Source organism: Tetrao urogallus, assembly GCF_951394365.1.
Source record: "Tetrao urogallus genome assembly, chromosome: 1".
Taxonomy (NCBI): Eukaryota; Metazoa; Chordata; class Aves; order Galliformes; family Phasianidae; genus Tetrao; species Tetrao urogallus.
Window position 1 is genome coordinate 566,664 of NC_136813.1, and position 14,170 is coordinate 580,833.

Below are 14,170 nucleotides of genomic sequence, written 5' to 3' on the forward strand. Positions count from 1 at the left end.
GGGATGTTCTGGACTCTTCCGCAGCGTCAGCCCCGCCCCCTCCCGGGCGAGACCAATCGGTGCTCGGCGCTTATCTCCACTTTAGCCAATAGACAAAAGGAAACAGGGAGAGTGGGTGGGTCCGCTCACTGCCGCCGAGAGGGGGCAGCCAATGGGCTGCGGGCTCAAGGGAGCGGGGACGGCGCGTGGGCCGCTGGGAGGCGCGCGGAGCGGGTTGTGACGCAGCTTCCTCCGTGTGTGGCGGCGGCGCGGGAGTGGCGAGGCTGGTTCGGGCCGGGACGGGCCGGACCCGGCCGGGCCGCGCTGCTCTTCTCTCTTCGACGGTGAGCTCCGCGTCCGCAGTGCGCTCGGGGTCTCCGGGCCGCGCCACGGCCTTCTCGCTACAGAGCAGCCTCGGAAACCGGGAGCCGGGCCGCCGCGGCCTGCGGGCGGTGCAGCCGGGAGCGGGGCCGAGCGGGGGATGTCTCGATGATCGGGATAGCGGTATGAAACGGCGCCGCTGAGGTGACTGAGGGCTGCGGGAGCCTCGTGAGGGAGCTGCCCCGTGTTGGGGCTCAGCACCGCGGTTTGGTGAACTGAGGGTGTGCGGTGCGGGGAGCGGGGCTGTGTGAACGCTGCTGGTATCGTTGTGTAATGGGGGAACGTGGTGGGGCTGCGCTGCCGGGACCTGGCCAATGCTGCCAGCGATTATGGCGTTTTCGTGGCGGAGTAACTGGTGGTCTCAGCGCAGAAAAGGACTGCGGGTTTCTGAGGCTGTGATTCTCGTCATGGTCTCATTTTTGTGTGGCTTGTTCACAGCATCACAGAACGTTTGGGTTGGAAGGGAGCTCAAGGATCACGAAGCTCCAACCCCCCACCAATGCAGGGCCACCAACCTCCCCATCTCACAGCAGCCCAGGCTGCCCAGGGCCCCATCCAAGCTGGCCTTGAACACCTCCAGGGATGGACGGGGCATCACAGCCTCTCTGGGCAGCTGTTCCAGCACCTCACCACTCTCTCTCTAAACAACTTCCCCCTGACATCCAACCTCCAGCTGCCCTCCCTCAACTCCAAACCATTTCCCCTTGTCCTGCTGTTATCTACCCTACTAGAGACCTATTGTAGGATGCCCCATCCCTGGCGGCATTCAAGGCCAGGCTGGATGTGGCTCTGGGCAGCCTGGGCTGCTGGTTGGTGACCCTACACACAGTAAGGGGTTGGAATTGGATGATCATTGTGCTCCTTTGCAACCCAGGCCATTCTATCATTCTATGATCTCCTCCTTTACCAGCAGGGGTGGTTGGACTCAGTGATCTCATGAAGTCTCTTCCAACCACTGTGATTCTGTGACCAGTTTGATTCTTGATGAAGAAGTGGATGTTTCTATTGTGCTTGTATTTGGTGACAAGGTTGGAGGTAGTGTTGTTACACCTACAATTAAGTAAAACAGCATGGGGTTTTGGGGTGCGTCACACACCCAGTGAGCAGCTGCATGGAAATGCTCAGAATGTTGGATTGAGGACATCTTGGTGAGCCCAGCAAGCCATGAAAGCAGAGCTGGAGGAGGGTTTGTTCCTGTAGCTCTCATGCGGTGCATTTCTTTGTGTTAGCAGGAGTTGGAACATATAGGTTGTAACAGAAAAGCCCTGGTGGACAATCTTAGGCTGTAGTTCAGTGCAAATCCCTGTGTCTGTTCTTAAGGCTGTGTTCTGGTGGGCTCTCAGGTGTGAGATGGCTGAGCAGAGATGTGCAGTGCACGTGGATCAGATGTGAGGAGCACCGTTTGTGAGAGATGTTTGTTTGTTGAGAGGGCAGATCTGGGCAGTGTAGCTGCCTTGGTTGGTTATCTCAGCACGTGGGTTTGTAGGAAACATCGTAAAGGATGGAAGGGAGCTTGCTTGTGGTGCTGCTGAAGTGTCAATGCTCTCCTCTCCTTAGCAGTTCTGGCTGTTTGCAGTGACTTCGGTCGTGCTGTCGTGCATCTCGTGGCTGAAGTACTCAGTTTGCTGAGTATCAGCGGTGAGGAAGATGAGAAATGTCATTTAAAGCTTTGAAAGCTCAACCAGATTCTTCTTTCCAGGTTTAAGGAAAGGAAACTGATAACATACTGAAAATGTTTAACAAATCCTTCGGAACTCCTTTTGGAGGTAACACTGGCTTTGGAACAACATCAACTTTTGGACAAAGTAAGTAATACATCTAAGTCTGTACTTTTGATTTTTGCATTGCTTGGTGTGGTTTTTATTTTTCCACAGTAGAACTGCTTGAGAATCACACAGAGGTGGGGGTTCTCTGTGTGTGATGGCAGCAGGGTGCTGCTGTGGGCTGTCCAGCTCACTTGCTTGCAGTGATGGGAAGCAGAGCTGTGTTAGCAGAGAATCAGGAGCCCAAGCCTGCTTCACGGGATCTTTTTTCAGCACACAGCAGAATTCTGCATGCTGTTGATGAAGCTTCCTTATATAAAAGGAGTGGGAAGTTGGATGCTTTGGGGAAGGCATCTTTGCCTTGGCTGGGAGGAAGGTTCATTCGGTCAGGACTGGAATATGGGAAGGAAAAAGCACGTGGTGTGGGAGCTCTCTGGAGATGAACAGCACAGTGGGATTGCTGCCTGTGAAAGCAGACCATCCATCAGTGTGTTTGCACTGCTTGGTGGGAAGAGAAGACAGCTTCTGCTCTTGTATTGCTCCCAAACTAAGATTGGTGCAGAGCAGCTTCCAGGGGATGGAAGCCTTGCAGCCTGGTGTGGGGCTGAGTGTCATTGCCAGGTGTAGCAGCAGCTGACTCAGCACCGTAGGCTCCTTCTGTAAGAGCTGTGAAAGCATTAATGGTGCTGCTGTGATGCTGAGGTACAGCTGGTCAGGCACAGACTTTGGCTTGGAAGTTGGAAAGGCAATCTCAGTTTAGTTTCTCGTACGCGTGTTCAGAATAAGACTTTGTCTAACCTGTGGTGCTCATTTTCCAGATGCTGGCTTTGGTACCACAGGTGGAGGAGCGTTTGGCACGTCAGCCTTTGGGGCAAACAGCAACACTGGAGGCCTCTTTGGGAACACCCAGGCAAAGCCAGGTACTGCAGCGTTACAGCTGGAGGCAGAAATGATGACTTTTACCACCAAAACCTCAAACCGAGCAGCGAAACGATGGCAAACGACTCACAGCTTTGTTTCTGTCTGCAGGAGGGCTCTTCAGTTCCAACGCCTTTAATCAGCCCGCCACCTCCTCCACCAGCACTGGCTTTGGCTTTGGAACATCCACGGGGACATCCAGCAGCCTGTTTGGTACCACCAGCACTGGTGGGGGCCTCTTCTCATCCCAGAGCAATGCCTTCGCACAGAACAAGCCTGCTGGCTTTGGAAGTGAGTCGAACCCTCGTGTCTGTTGAGTATGGCTGATACAGTTTGACTGAAGCACGGGAAGCTGGGTGTGTGTGGGGGCCTGGTACCAGTGTTAATGTGAAGTGCTAATGTTTGGATTCCTTGTTATGATCCACAGTAGGCAGATGCCAGTGTGATATGCTGCAAAACCAGTAGCTGTGATTCTAGCCTTGAGTTTTACACTAATTCATACATAAGTGACCAACTGGTGTTTTCTATTCTTGACTAACCTTTGGCTCTGCTTGATTTTAGCTTCTTGTTCTGCTGTTGTCGAGTAGTTACAGTTAGTTCTGCTTCTGGTGCTACAATATTTGAAGTGCCCCTTCAGCATTTCTGTCATTCCCTGAAGCAGAAACTTCTGAAGAAAGCCAAAGCTTCCTGTTGTCTCTGCACATCCATTTACGGGTGCTGCTGTCAGCAGGATGGAACTTGGTGCTAAGGTTCTCTGCTATTTGCTGGGGTGATGAGATGGGGGGGATATACACTATGTTAACAGACCACAGGTTTCCAACACTGCCCTGTTTATTTGTTTTTTCCCTCGCAGTTGATTTCGTTTCCAAACTGTTTTCTAACTCGGGTTGGATATTTGGCGTTAAGCTTTAAATTAATGGTTGTTTTAGTGCTGATCTTTCTGTTCCTGTTTGTTTTTTCAGACTTTGGCACAAGTACCAGCAGCGGAGGTCTCTTTGGAACCACCAACACCACTTCCAATCCTTTTGGGAATCCATCTGGCTCTCTGTTTGGCCCAACCAGTTTTACTGCTGCTCCGACTGGCACAACCATTAAATTCAACGTGAGTTCTGTTTCTCCCCCTTAATTCGGCCTTTTTGCTGTAGGAAATGTTCCATCCTGCAGTTCTTTGTGTGAAGCAGTGCCTGGATCCATGAGCTTAAAAATAGGAAGCAGTTAATGCATAAATATGCGGTGTTTTGAAATGGCTTGGAAATACCCTTAGTTGGATTGCTGCAGTGAAAATGTAATTAACACTGCAATTAATCTGCAAAGAGCCCAGGGCTTTCATTTTGTTCTAATTGAACAGCCCAGAGTAATGCCCTGTGTAGGTTGAGATGTACAGCTGTTCATAAGGTGGGCCTTCGTGGGCAGGCAGGAGGTGTCACAGAGCCCCAGGTGAACACAGCTGAACTTATTCTGGAATGTGGGTCAAAAGAAATGCTCCTGTCACTCACTGGGCACTGGGAATGGAAATGAGATTGGAACAGTGATGCCCTGTGTGTTTTTTGGATGAGTTCCCTTTAAGGGGGGGGGGGGGGGGGGTCCTTGAGGGTCTGTGGCAGTTGAAAATGGAGGACGGCCTGGAAGAAGAGCTGTTGGAAATGGGGTAAGTGCTGTGTGCCCAAAAGGCTGCTTTCTGCTCAGTAGCTGCTCAGTTTAGGGATGGAATGAGCTGGGAATTCCGTTACCTGATGTGACGGAGCAGGGCTGTGCCTGGCATCTCTGCTTGGAGGCACAGCTGCAGTGATCAGCTTGGGCAGGGTTAGAGTGGCACCGGGTGCTTCTTCCTAGGGCAGTAAGATGGGAACGGGGCTGAAAGCCAGCAGGGATGGTGAAATCCATGGGTGCAGCTGGGGATTTGTATCCTGAGCTGAAGTACACTGCTTCACAAAGTGAAACTGAAAGCTGATGATGCTGTGTTGTTCTGAGGGTTAGCAGGGTACTGATTGCCACGTTGTTCCAGCTGTAAGATAACAGAGGCGTGCTGCTTCAGTTCCTGTGTTGAATTTAGGTTTTAACAGCATCACAGAATGGTTTGGGCTGGAAGGGAGCTCAAGGATCACGAAGCTCCAACCCCCCTGTGCCATGCAGGGCCACCAACCTCCCCATTTCACAGCAGCCCAGGCTGCCCAGGGCCCCATCCTGAACACCTCCAGGGATGGACGGGGCATCACAGCCTCTCTGGGCAGCTGTTCCAGCACCTCACCACTCTCATAGCAAAGAACTTACCAGCATCTGCTCAGAAACAACTGCATCAATAGAGATCTCTCTGGATTTTACATCTGAAGCTTAACCTCTTCTCTTGCAGCCCCCAACTGGTACGGATAGCATGGTCAAGTCTGGAGTTAGCACCACTATCAATACTAAGCACCAATGCATCACTGCTATGAAGGAGTATGAGAGCAAATCTCTCGAGGTCAGTCGATAACGTTCAAACATGTTGATTTGGTACAGCTATTAATTAGTATTGGCTTAGCAGAGCTTTCTTGGACTGTGATAAATAGTGTATGTGCTTGCTAACAAATGCAGCTTTCAGTGTCTGCATCATGCACAGAAGTAGCATGAAACGAAACACGTCGTTGTATTGGTGTTGGTTTTTAATGTGTTCACTGCAGTTTCTGAGTAGCTGAAATTCCACCTTGCTGTGTATCAGGAGGGTGAGATCCTGCTGGGAGCGCTGTGCTGATGAGATAATGGCGGAAGCCACGACAAAACTCAGTTGTTTGATGTAAACCACTGCTCTCAAGGATACAGCCATGAAGCCCTCCTGTTCCAGTTTGCTTAACTGATAGCTGAAAACTATCAGAGCACTAAAGAGTGCTCTGAAAATGCCCTTAGAAATAGAATTGAAGCCCAGGCGTAACTGCAGTGATGCATCTGAGCTCGGGTCTTGTTGATCAGTTCTTGTTTTAAAATGAGCTGTTAGCAGCTGATGTTGTGCCTTCGTGCTGGGCAGGCTGGGAGCTGTGTGAGCATACTGGTGGCCTGGCTTTAGCCTTGCTCTGCGTAAAGAGAAATGGTTTTCCTTTACTAGGAGCTGCGTTTAGAAGACTACATGGCCAATAGGAAGGGGCCCTCGAATCCTGTGGGGGCAGGAGCCACTACAGGCTTGTTTGGGACTTCCACTGCTACTTCAAGCACAGCTACGGGACTTTTTGGCTCTTCTACCACTAATACAGGCTTCTCCTATGGACAGAATAAAACTGCTTTTGGAACTAGTAAGTACTGCCTGCGTGCTGCTCCACTGTGACCAGCTGTGCCAATGCTTCATGAAGCTATTCAGCTGAGCAGGATGAGGAATTGCTGGTGTGAGCTTAGGGTTTGACTGCCTGCATTATCAGTGTTCTGTAATGAGATTTTTTTGCTTTCTGCTAATGAGCAGGCATGAATTCCCTGGCCACAGCCTTGTATGTTTATAGTGACCCAATGAGACCGTGCCACGATCTGTTCTCCAGACCCTTCCAGATTGTGCCAGCCTGTTTTCACACCTTTTGAGTGTTCTTGGATGGAACATAAAAGCCAAATGTAAAGTTAACTGGGAACAGAAGCAAAGATTTGCTGCTTCTGAGGTTAGAATGTGTCTGTCCTTGCTGGCAGGCCCTGCTAGGCTTTATCTTTGGGCTCACTAAGGGCCCACTAAGTGTGAGGGCTCACTAAGCTGCAGTCCTTGAGAGAGGTAACCATGCAGGAAGCTGTGTGTGCAGCCTGCCCACTGAGGCAGTCAATCCCTGGGTGCAGCTGGGGATTTGTATCCTGAGCTGGAATAAACTGCTTCACAAAGTGAAACTGAAAGCTATTGAAAGCTGTGTTGTTCTGAGGGATAGCAGGGTAAATTCCTCCACTGATTGCCACGTTGTTCCAGCTGTAAGATAACAGAGGCGTGCTGCTTCAGTTCCTGTGTTGAATTTAGGTTTTAACAGCATCACAGAATGGTTTGGGCTGGAAGGGAGCTCAAGGATCATGAAGCTTTAACCCCCACCAATGCAGGGCCACCAACCTCCCCATCTCATAGCAGCCCAGGCTGCCCAGGGCCCCATCCAACCTGGCCTCCAACACCTCCAGGGATGGACGGGGCATCACAGCCTCTCTGGGCAGCTGTTCCAGCACCTCACCACTCTCTCTCTAAACAACTTCACACAAGGAGAACACAATAAAATGCACAACTGTTTCCATCTGAGTGCAGCTGTGCTGTGTTGGCCTCGTGTGTTTTGCTGTTCCATTGAGCTGAGGTTCTTTTTCTGTTGTTCGAATGCACTGAGCGTAGGTTGGGATAAACACTTGAGGGCTGTTTTTTTTTTTTTTAAACCAACTTCTTTGTGTTGTAGCTACGACTGGCTTTGGAACAGGAACAACAGGAGGGCTTTTTGGTCAGCAGACTCAAACGACAAGTCTGTTTAACAAACCTTTTGGTCAGGCCACGACGACGCAGAACACAGGCTTTCCCTTTGGGAATACCAGCACTCTAGGGCAGCCGAACACGAGCACGATGGTAAGCTGAGTTGTGTGAGCCCTTCATTGCTGTTGTGTGCCTATTCCAGCTGTGCAGGGGGGGTTGATGCAGTCATCCTGGTCTTCCTCAGATTGTTTCACGGCTTCCTTGGTACTCAGATGCGAAGCTCTGAGCTCTGTTGTCTGGTTGAGGAGCTTCTCACCCATCAATGTTTTTCATTTTTGGTACAAGCTCATACAGCTTACAGTAAAAGCCTACAGCTTTTCCCAGGTAGCTTTTCCCATGCTTTTGAAGATGGCTGCTCTCAGCAGCTCAAGGGTTTCCAATCACATTCGTGCAGATGATAAAATTCTCTTACTTGTTACTGATTGTTAGCATTCTGTAGGAATTTATTAACAATTCTATGCTTTCTGGTGGCTAATGAGCATCATTGGGGGGGGGTAATTTGATCGAGAGGCACTGCATGGCTGTAATTAGTGTACAGCCAGAGGCTCTGGCTACAGATGTGCTGCATTCCTCCTTGCTGCACTCTGGCTTCTCTCAGAAACCCCTCTGCAATGGTTATTGCCCATCTGCATTGCTCACAGTGGGGGAGGAGGGGAAACTACAGTATGGAGCACAAATTCCTTCGTTTTCTTTACTGTAACTAATTGCCTGATTGAATCAAGCCTCCTCAAATGTTTTTTCACCTTTTTCCCCATCAAAAAGGAAAACACCGCAGTATTTATTAACAGACTTCTGGTGTTCATGCTTTTATCATCACAGCTGGACTTTGTGGCATTATTTTAATGCAATTCTTCTTTGCAGGGTATCTTTGGGGCCACGCAGCCCTCGCAGCCCGGAGGCCTTTTTGGAACAGCTGCCACTACCAATGCTGGCACTGCGTTTGGGACCGGAACCGGGCTTTTTGGACAGGCAAACACAGGATTTGGTGTTGGCGGTTCGGTACGTTCCTATTTTTGTACATAAAATTAATGCAAATAAAAACAAAATGGCATCTGGAATCTGTGTGTTGGCCTCGTCAGAGCTGTGCTGCTGAAGTGAAGGTGCTGAAGGGCAGGAGTGCAGTTCCTTCTGAGTAGGGGTGGGCAGTAGAGCTGGTGGTGCCTGGAGCAGGAAGGGAGGGCAGACATGGCTGGGGGAGCCTTGGCGTGCAGCTGGCAGTACAGGCGTTTTGATGGTCCCTGAATGAGAATGAACTTGATTCTCAGTAGCCACTTATTTGGGGTTTAATGTGTGCCCTGTGGGTACAGGAGTGAAAAACTCTGTGTTCCAGGAGGTGGTCGCACATAACAGCGCTGCTGGGAGTTGGCCTTGTGCTGGGCTTCAGTTCTGCTTTCTTGCCTGCAATGAAACTCATCAACGTTTCTTTTAATATCCTGCTGTCAGGTTTCCAAATTGATGTTTTCTTCCTTCCAGACCCTGTTTGGTAGCAAACCTGCTGGATTTGGAACCACCACGACCAGTACCTCATTTGGTACAACTACTGGCGGCGGGCTCTTTGGTAACAAACCAACCCTGAGTTTAGGAACCAATACAAACACTTCCAATTTTGGTACATATGAAAAAAAGTGGGATTCAGTCACTTAAAACTGTACTGCATATACCACACACCTGGCTGCTGAGTGTCGCATGCTAACGGTTGGGTGTTAGGATCCTCAGGTAAGCCGTCCTTCTGAGGGGCGTTGCTGCAGAGGAGCACCTTGGATCCTGTTTTGTTCCTTTCCTCTGTGCTGCTCCCTGACTTATGACCTAGGTAGTTAAGTTGAAGTCCCGCTGTTTCAATTAGGAAGGTGTAAGCTGTAATGAAGAGCAATTGAAATCAAAGAACTTAGGCAGCATTGTGTGTCTGCAGCCTGTTAACGCAGCTGTGATTGCAGAGGAGTGCTGAGGGACGCAGTGCTGTGTGGGGTTTGATGGCAGATCTAGGGGATTTATAATAAGAGAGATAAGAGACAGTGTCACTGATAGCTGCTGTCTTTCACACTTTGAGAATCTATAGTTCTGAAGGCTGGGGTCTTGCATGGGTGTTTGCCTCTGACACTGATGGTGTTTGGTGTTCAGCTTGTGATCAGGCAGCAGAAATGTCCAGGAGAAATCCAGGCTGGATGTGGCTCTGGGCAGCCTGGTGTGCTGGTTGGTGACCCTGCACATGGCAGGGGGGTTGAAACTGGGTGACCATTGTGGTCCTTTTCAACCCAGGCTGTTCTGTGATTCTATGAAATGTGTGTTGGTTCAAGTAAATGTCAGTCTTCCTTTGTCTGCTGACACTGAGAGCAGCAGAACTGTTATTCCTCAAGGGGAGCAGGGCTGGGTTTACAGTGTTGAAGATCTGGCAGCTTTTCTGTCTACAAAAACCGACTAAAAATTGATATTCTGCCATATCCATCTTCCAGAAAGAGGGAAGGAATTGTCCAGCTCTTAGGCTGCCAGGGCAGCACTGCAGCAGGCCCAGTCCCATTGTGGTGATGGAGCTTGGGCACCTTGTTACCCTGTTTTATATGGAAGTTGCTTCCAAATCCCTTGCTGTACTGAGAACCAGACAGCTGGGCATTGCAGCAGAGAGCAGGAGCAATGCCAGTGTTGGTGTTAATGGCCCTGCATTGTTTGCAGCAGTGCAGCAGGCTGAAGTTTGGGTCTGGGGTGCTCCTGGTGTCAATTTGTGACTGCAGTTGTCTAGCTTAATTCTGTCCTTACACCAATTAATGCCTACGTAATTAACCATGAACAGAATGGTTTTGCAGCCTTCAGTTTACAATCTAACCTGTGTGGTGCTGGATTTGGGTGAGCTTTAGAGGTGTGCTTTTGAGCTGTGCACTCTCCTGGCTGGGGGCTGTTCCTTGCTTTGTCAGTAGGAACCAGAGGTGTGTGTGGTATAGACAGTATGCAGTGGGGATGTTCCTTTGCAGGCAGTTCAAGAAACTAAACGTGCTTGATGCTGTAACAGGCAACAGGATAATGATGTCCTTTTTGGCTTTATCAAATACTGGATTTTGTAACAAATTAAAAAGCTTAAGAAAGCAAGACAGTAAATCTCTAAACTAATGTTGTCAGTTGTATAGTTGTAACTCATGTACATTATTTTGACCACTGAAGTCCCTTCTTGCTGCTTGTTTAACATGCATTTTTGGCAGTGGTGTGTAGAATTTGACCTTAACTGTGGCAGAGCTGTCTTTGAGTGGCTGATGCTTATTTGTGTTTTAAATTTCATCGCTAATAGCTTTAGATTAATGAGCTCCTGTTTGTGTCCTTGAAGGTTTTGGTGCCAACAATGCTGGAAATAGCTTGTTTGGAAATAAGCCTGCAACAGGGACCCTGGGAACCGGGCTTGGGACAGGGTTTGGAACAGGTAAGCAGTTTTCTGGCTTGTTCTGTCTCAGCTTAAGCACAGTCCTCAAGCTTTGGTGAAGTCTTTGTATCGCTCACTAACTCTGGTGATACAGCAGTGGCTGTAGGAGCTTTGGCTTGAAGTCACAAACCTGTCTTACATCAGAATTGAGCGGAGCTGGACGATGCTGTGCTGATCCACCTGTTAGAAACTGTGGGCAGTGGCACTCCTGGCTGTGGCTGAGGGCTCAGCAGGCTGCTGGTTGCCTCTGTTGGTCTGATTGTGTGAGCCTGGGGTGTCTGTAGCATTCATGCACACCTCGAGCGCTTCTTGCAGCTTGTTAATGAGTTCTTTGTGGGATAAACTGGTTATTCCAAGTGTTACAGTGAGTTTTCTCGTGCCGTAGCCCTCGGGGCAGGACAGACTTCATTATTTGGGAACACCCAGCCTAAACTCGGTGGGACGCTGGGAACAGGAGCTTTTGGAGCACCAGGGTTCAATACCTCCACTGCTACTCTGGGCTTTGGAGCCCCTCAGCCTGCTGTAGGTAAGTGTGCATCAGCCTGAGTTCAGTCACTGCTTCCTTCCAGCCAAACAAATGCTGGAGGATCCACCTGAGGCTGCTTCTGCTCTCAGTAGCAACGTAGGCTGTGCAGTTTTTCCCTCCTTAGCATCACGTGTCTGTTCTTCCAAGTGTAATTTGCCATCAACATTCTTAACACTTACAGATGTTTCAGTGCTTTCCTTCCAAAATTTGTAAGATGCTTCCCATCAGTCACTTCGGGTCAGAGCAGTAGATGCATTTCATACATGTAAAAGAAGAAATGTGGTGTTAATTTCTTAAGTAATGCTATCTGGGAGAGCTCAGGGTGCTTAGCAGGTGAGTGTGGTGGTAGAATCTGTCACAGTGCATCATTCTGTGAGTCGTAGTGCCTGCCAAGTCCTGCGCTGCGTCCTGCTGGGCAGAGCTGAGCGCTTTGGGGATGGCACACGTGGCCGTGGTGCTCTACCCCCCACAGGTAGCAGGGTCAGGAAATGGTTTCCAGTGGGATGGAAGGAGGGAGGGGTGGCACACAGCACTGCGTGGCAGGAAGGGGCCCACGAAAGCTGGCTGATGTCTGAGGTTCACCTCCGTGCTGGGATGGTTGGTGAGATTGCCAGAGAGAAGCTGCTGTTGTGTGGCTGAGAGCAGGCAGAGGTGGATCAAAAGATGTCAGGTCTTGGAATTAAAAATAAGGTGCTTTATGCTCTTAGATGTTCTGTAATGTGATCTCTGTAGGATCTTAATGGGAACTAAAATTAGATGCTGTAGGATTGAAGAGGCCTTTTCTGCTGAGGGGACTTGGGATCTGTGTTTGATCACTGCAGCAGGAAAGTCAGAATTGCAGCCAGGATTTTTTCTTTTCCAAGACATCAACAGATAATGCTGCAAAAACCCAGCGTATGAAATGAAGCTGTTGGAAGGCCAGGCTCGTCCTCTCTTGTAGCTCTCCACACTCAGCTTTTTAATGAAAGTGTTTCCAAATTCCAACGAAGGGATAGGATATGGTTTCTTCCTTCAGCATTCTGAAGAGCAGGGAGAAAAGGATGTTAATTTAGGATTTGGAACTGCTGTGAGGAGAGCCTCTGGCTGAGGGTTGTCTTTTCTGTCTGCCTTGATTCTATTAGTGTTGACTGCTGAAAACTCTTCTTTTTGCAGCACTGACAGATCCTAATGCATCGGCTGCCCAGCAGGCAGTCCTGCAGCAGCACCTCAATAATTTGACTTATTCACCCTTTGGAGATTCTCCACTTTTCAGAAACCCCATGTCAGACCCAAAGAAGAAAGAAGAGGTGAGTGTGTTAAACTCAATTTCCTGGGAAAGGGTTGAAATGATTTCAGTTGCTACGCTGTCCTGTCTTCACTCAGGTATGCAGTGAGCAGCGTAAGGACTTGCCATCTGTATGCTTTACTGATGCAAGATTGACTTTTTCTTTCCTTAATGCTGTCAAACTGCTTGTTCTGGGGCTTCATTTACTTCTGGTACATCACTGCTTGACTTTGGGGTTCCTGCTGAGGGTTGCACTGTGTGACTGTCTGTGTTTGGCATACTTGTAGCATTTGACTCGAGCTTTGCTTATGGCAGCCTGTTGGTTGGTTTGAGAACAGCCACAACGCGCTTCTCAGACTTCTGAGGGTGAAGGGATGTAGAAATGGCTGCTGTCCTTCCATATTCTGGAGGGTGACTGTTCTGCTTAGTTGGTGGAGCCCATCTCAGTGCTCCCAGGGTCTCCTTCCCAAGCTGAAGGGCGTAGAATCATAGAATGGCCTGGGTTGAAAAGGACCGTTGTCATCATCTAACGGTGGCTGCTGCTTTCCTGTTTGCAGGCTTAGCAGTTTGTGAGGTGGGCAGGGATCACAGATCCATGCAGTGTGGAGCTGCACACAGCTGAGGCACTGCCTTCACAGCACCCCCAAAGAGCCCTGCAGGGACTTGCCTAGATGGAGCAGAGGCAGCCAAATCACTTCCCTGTCTTTGGCTGACGAGTGTTGGAGGTCCATAGGGGATGTACACACACTCTGCTCTGTGGATTCACCTGCACGTTTGTGCATTTCTTGAGCTGTAGCTTTGTCTCTATCTGGCCCTACCTCTGCCCAGATCCTGAGCCCTCCTAGATGCTGAGTCATTTACCTGATATCCTTGCCAGGACAACTCCAGATGCTGGCCCCAAATTCACTCCTGCATTTCTTTCTGTTTGTGTTCGTACGCACAAGTCAGACTGAGAGATTGCACTGAAAGTTAGGAATGTTGTGGATATTGAGAAAGGAGAGAAGGTTGTGATCAGGCACAAGCGTCAATCACGCAGTCATGCTGGCTGACAAGGGTGTACACAAAGCCAGCCTGTTTGATACCTTTTCACTCTGTCTCCCTTCACTGTGGCTTCCTCTGAGCACTCCTTAGGTTGAGGGAGCTGGGCTTGGAGAAGAGAAGGCTGCAGGGAGACCTCATGGTGGCCTTCAGTGCTTGGAGGGAGCGGATAAACAGGAGGGGGAACGGCTGTGTGTGAGGGTGGGTGGTGACAGGACAAGGGGAATGGCTTGAAAGTGAGACAGGGGAGGTTTGGGTTGGATGTGAGGAGGAAGTTTTGGAGGCAGAGGGTGGTGAGGCAGTGGCACAGGTTGCCCAAGGAGGCTGTGGATGCCCCATCCATCCCTGCAGGCATTCAAGGCCAGGCTGGATGTGGCTCTGGGCAGCCTGGGCTGCTGGTTGGCGACCTGCACACAGCAGGGCTTGGAGCTGGATGAGCGCTGTGCTCCTTTGCAACCCA

General features: G+C 49.8%; 1 protein-coding gene across 2 annotated transcripts in view; it reads left to right on the top strand.

The window, feature by feature from the left end:
* Positions 1 to 2,092: 2,092 nt before the first annotated feature.
* NUP98 (nucleoporin 98 and 96 precursor) overlaps positions 2,093 to 14,170 on the top strand; it is a gene marked incomplete at both ends in the record, with an annotated part of 36,256 nt that continues 24,178 nt past the window's right edge. The window contains 12 exons of one of the 2 annotated variants that reach the window (XM_079543709.1): positions 2,093 to 2,165; positions 2,942 to 3,043; positions 3,153 to 3,332; positions 4,004 to 4,143; positions 5,392 to 5,499; positions 6,118 to 6,301; positions 7,409 to 7,572; positions 8,341 to 8,478; positions 8,953 to 9,088; positions 10,790 to 10,882; positions 11,268 to 11,408; positions 12,561 to 12,694. In XM_079543709.1, coding sequence (XP_079399835.1) covers positions 2,093 to 2,165; positions 2,942 to 3,043; positions 3,153 to 3,332; positions 4,004 to 4,143; positions 5,392 to 5,499; positions 6,118 to 6,301; positions 7,409 to 7,572; positions 8,341 to 8,478; positions 8,953 to 9,088; positions 10,790 to 10,882; positions 11,268 to 11,408; positions 12,561 to 12,694 — 1,593 coding nt within the window. The remainder of the gene's footprint in view (positions 2,166 to 2,941; positions 3,044 to 3,152; positions 3,333 to 4,003; positions 4,144 to 5,391; positions 5,500 to 6,117; positions 6,302 to 7,408; positions 7,573 to 8,340; positions 8,479 to 8,952; positions 9,089 to 10,789; positions 10,883 to 11,267; positions 11,409 to 12,560; positions 12,695 to 14,170) is intronic. The other variant, XM_079543710.1, reaches the window with a different exon arrangement.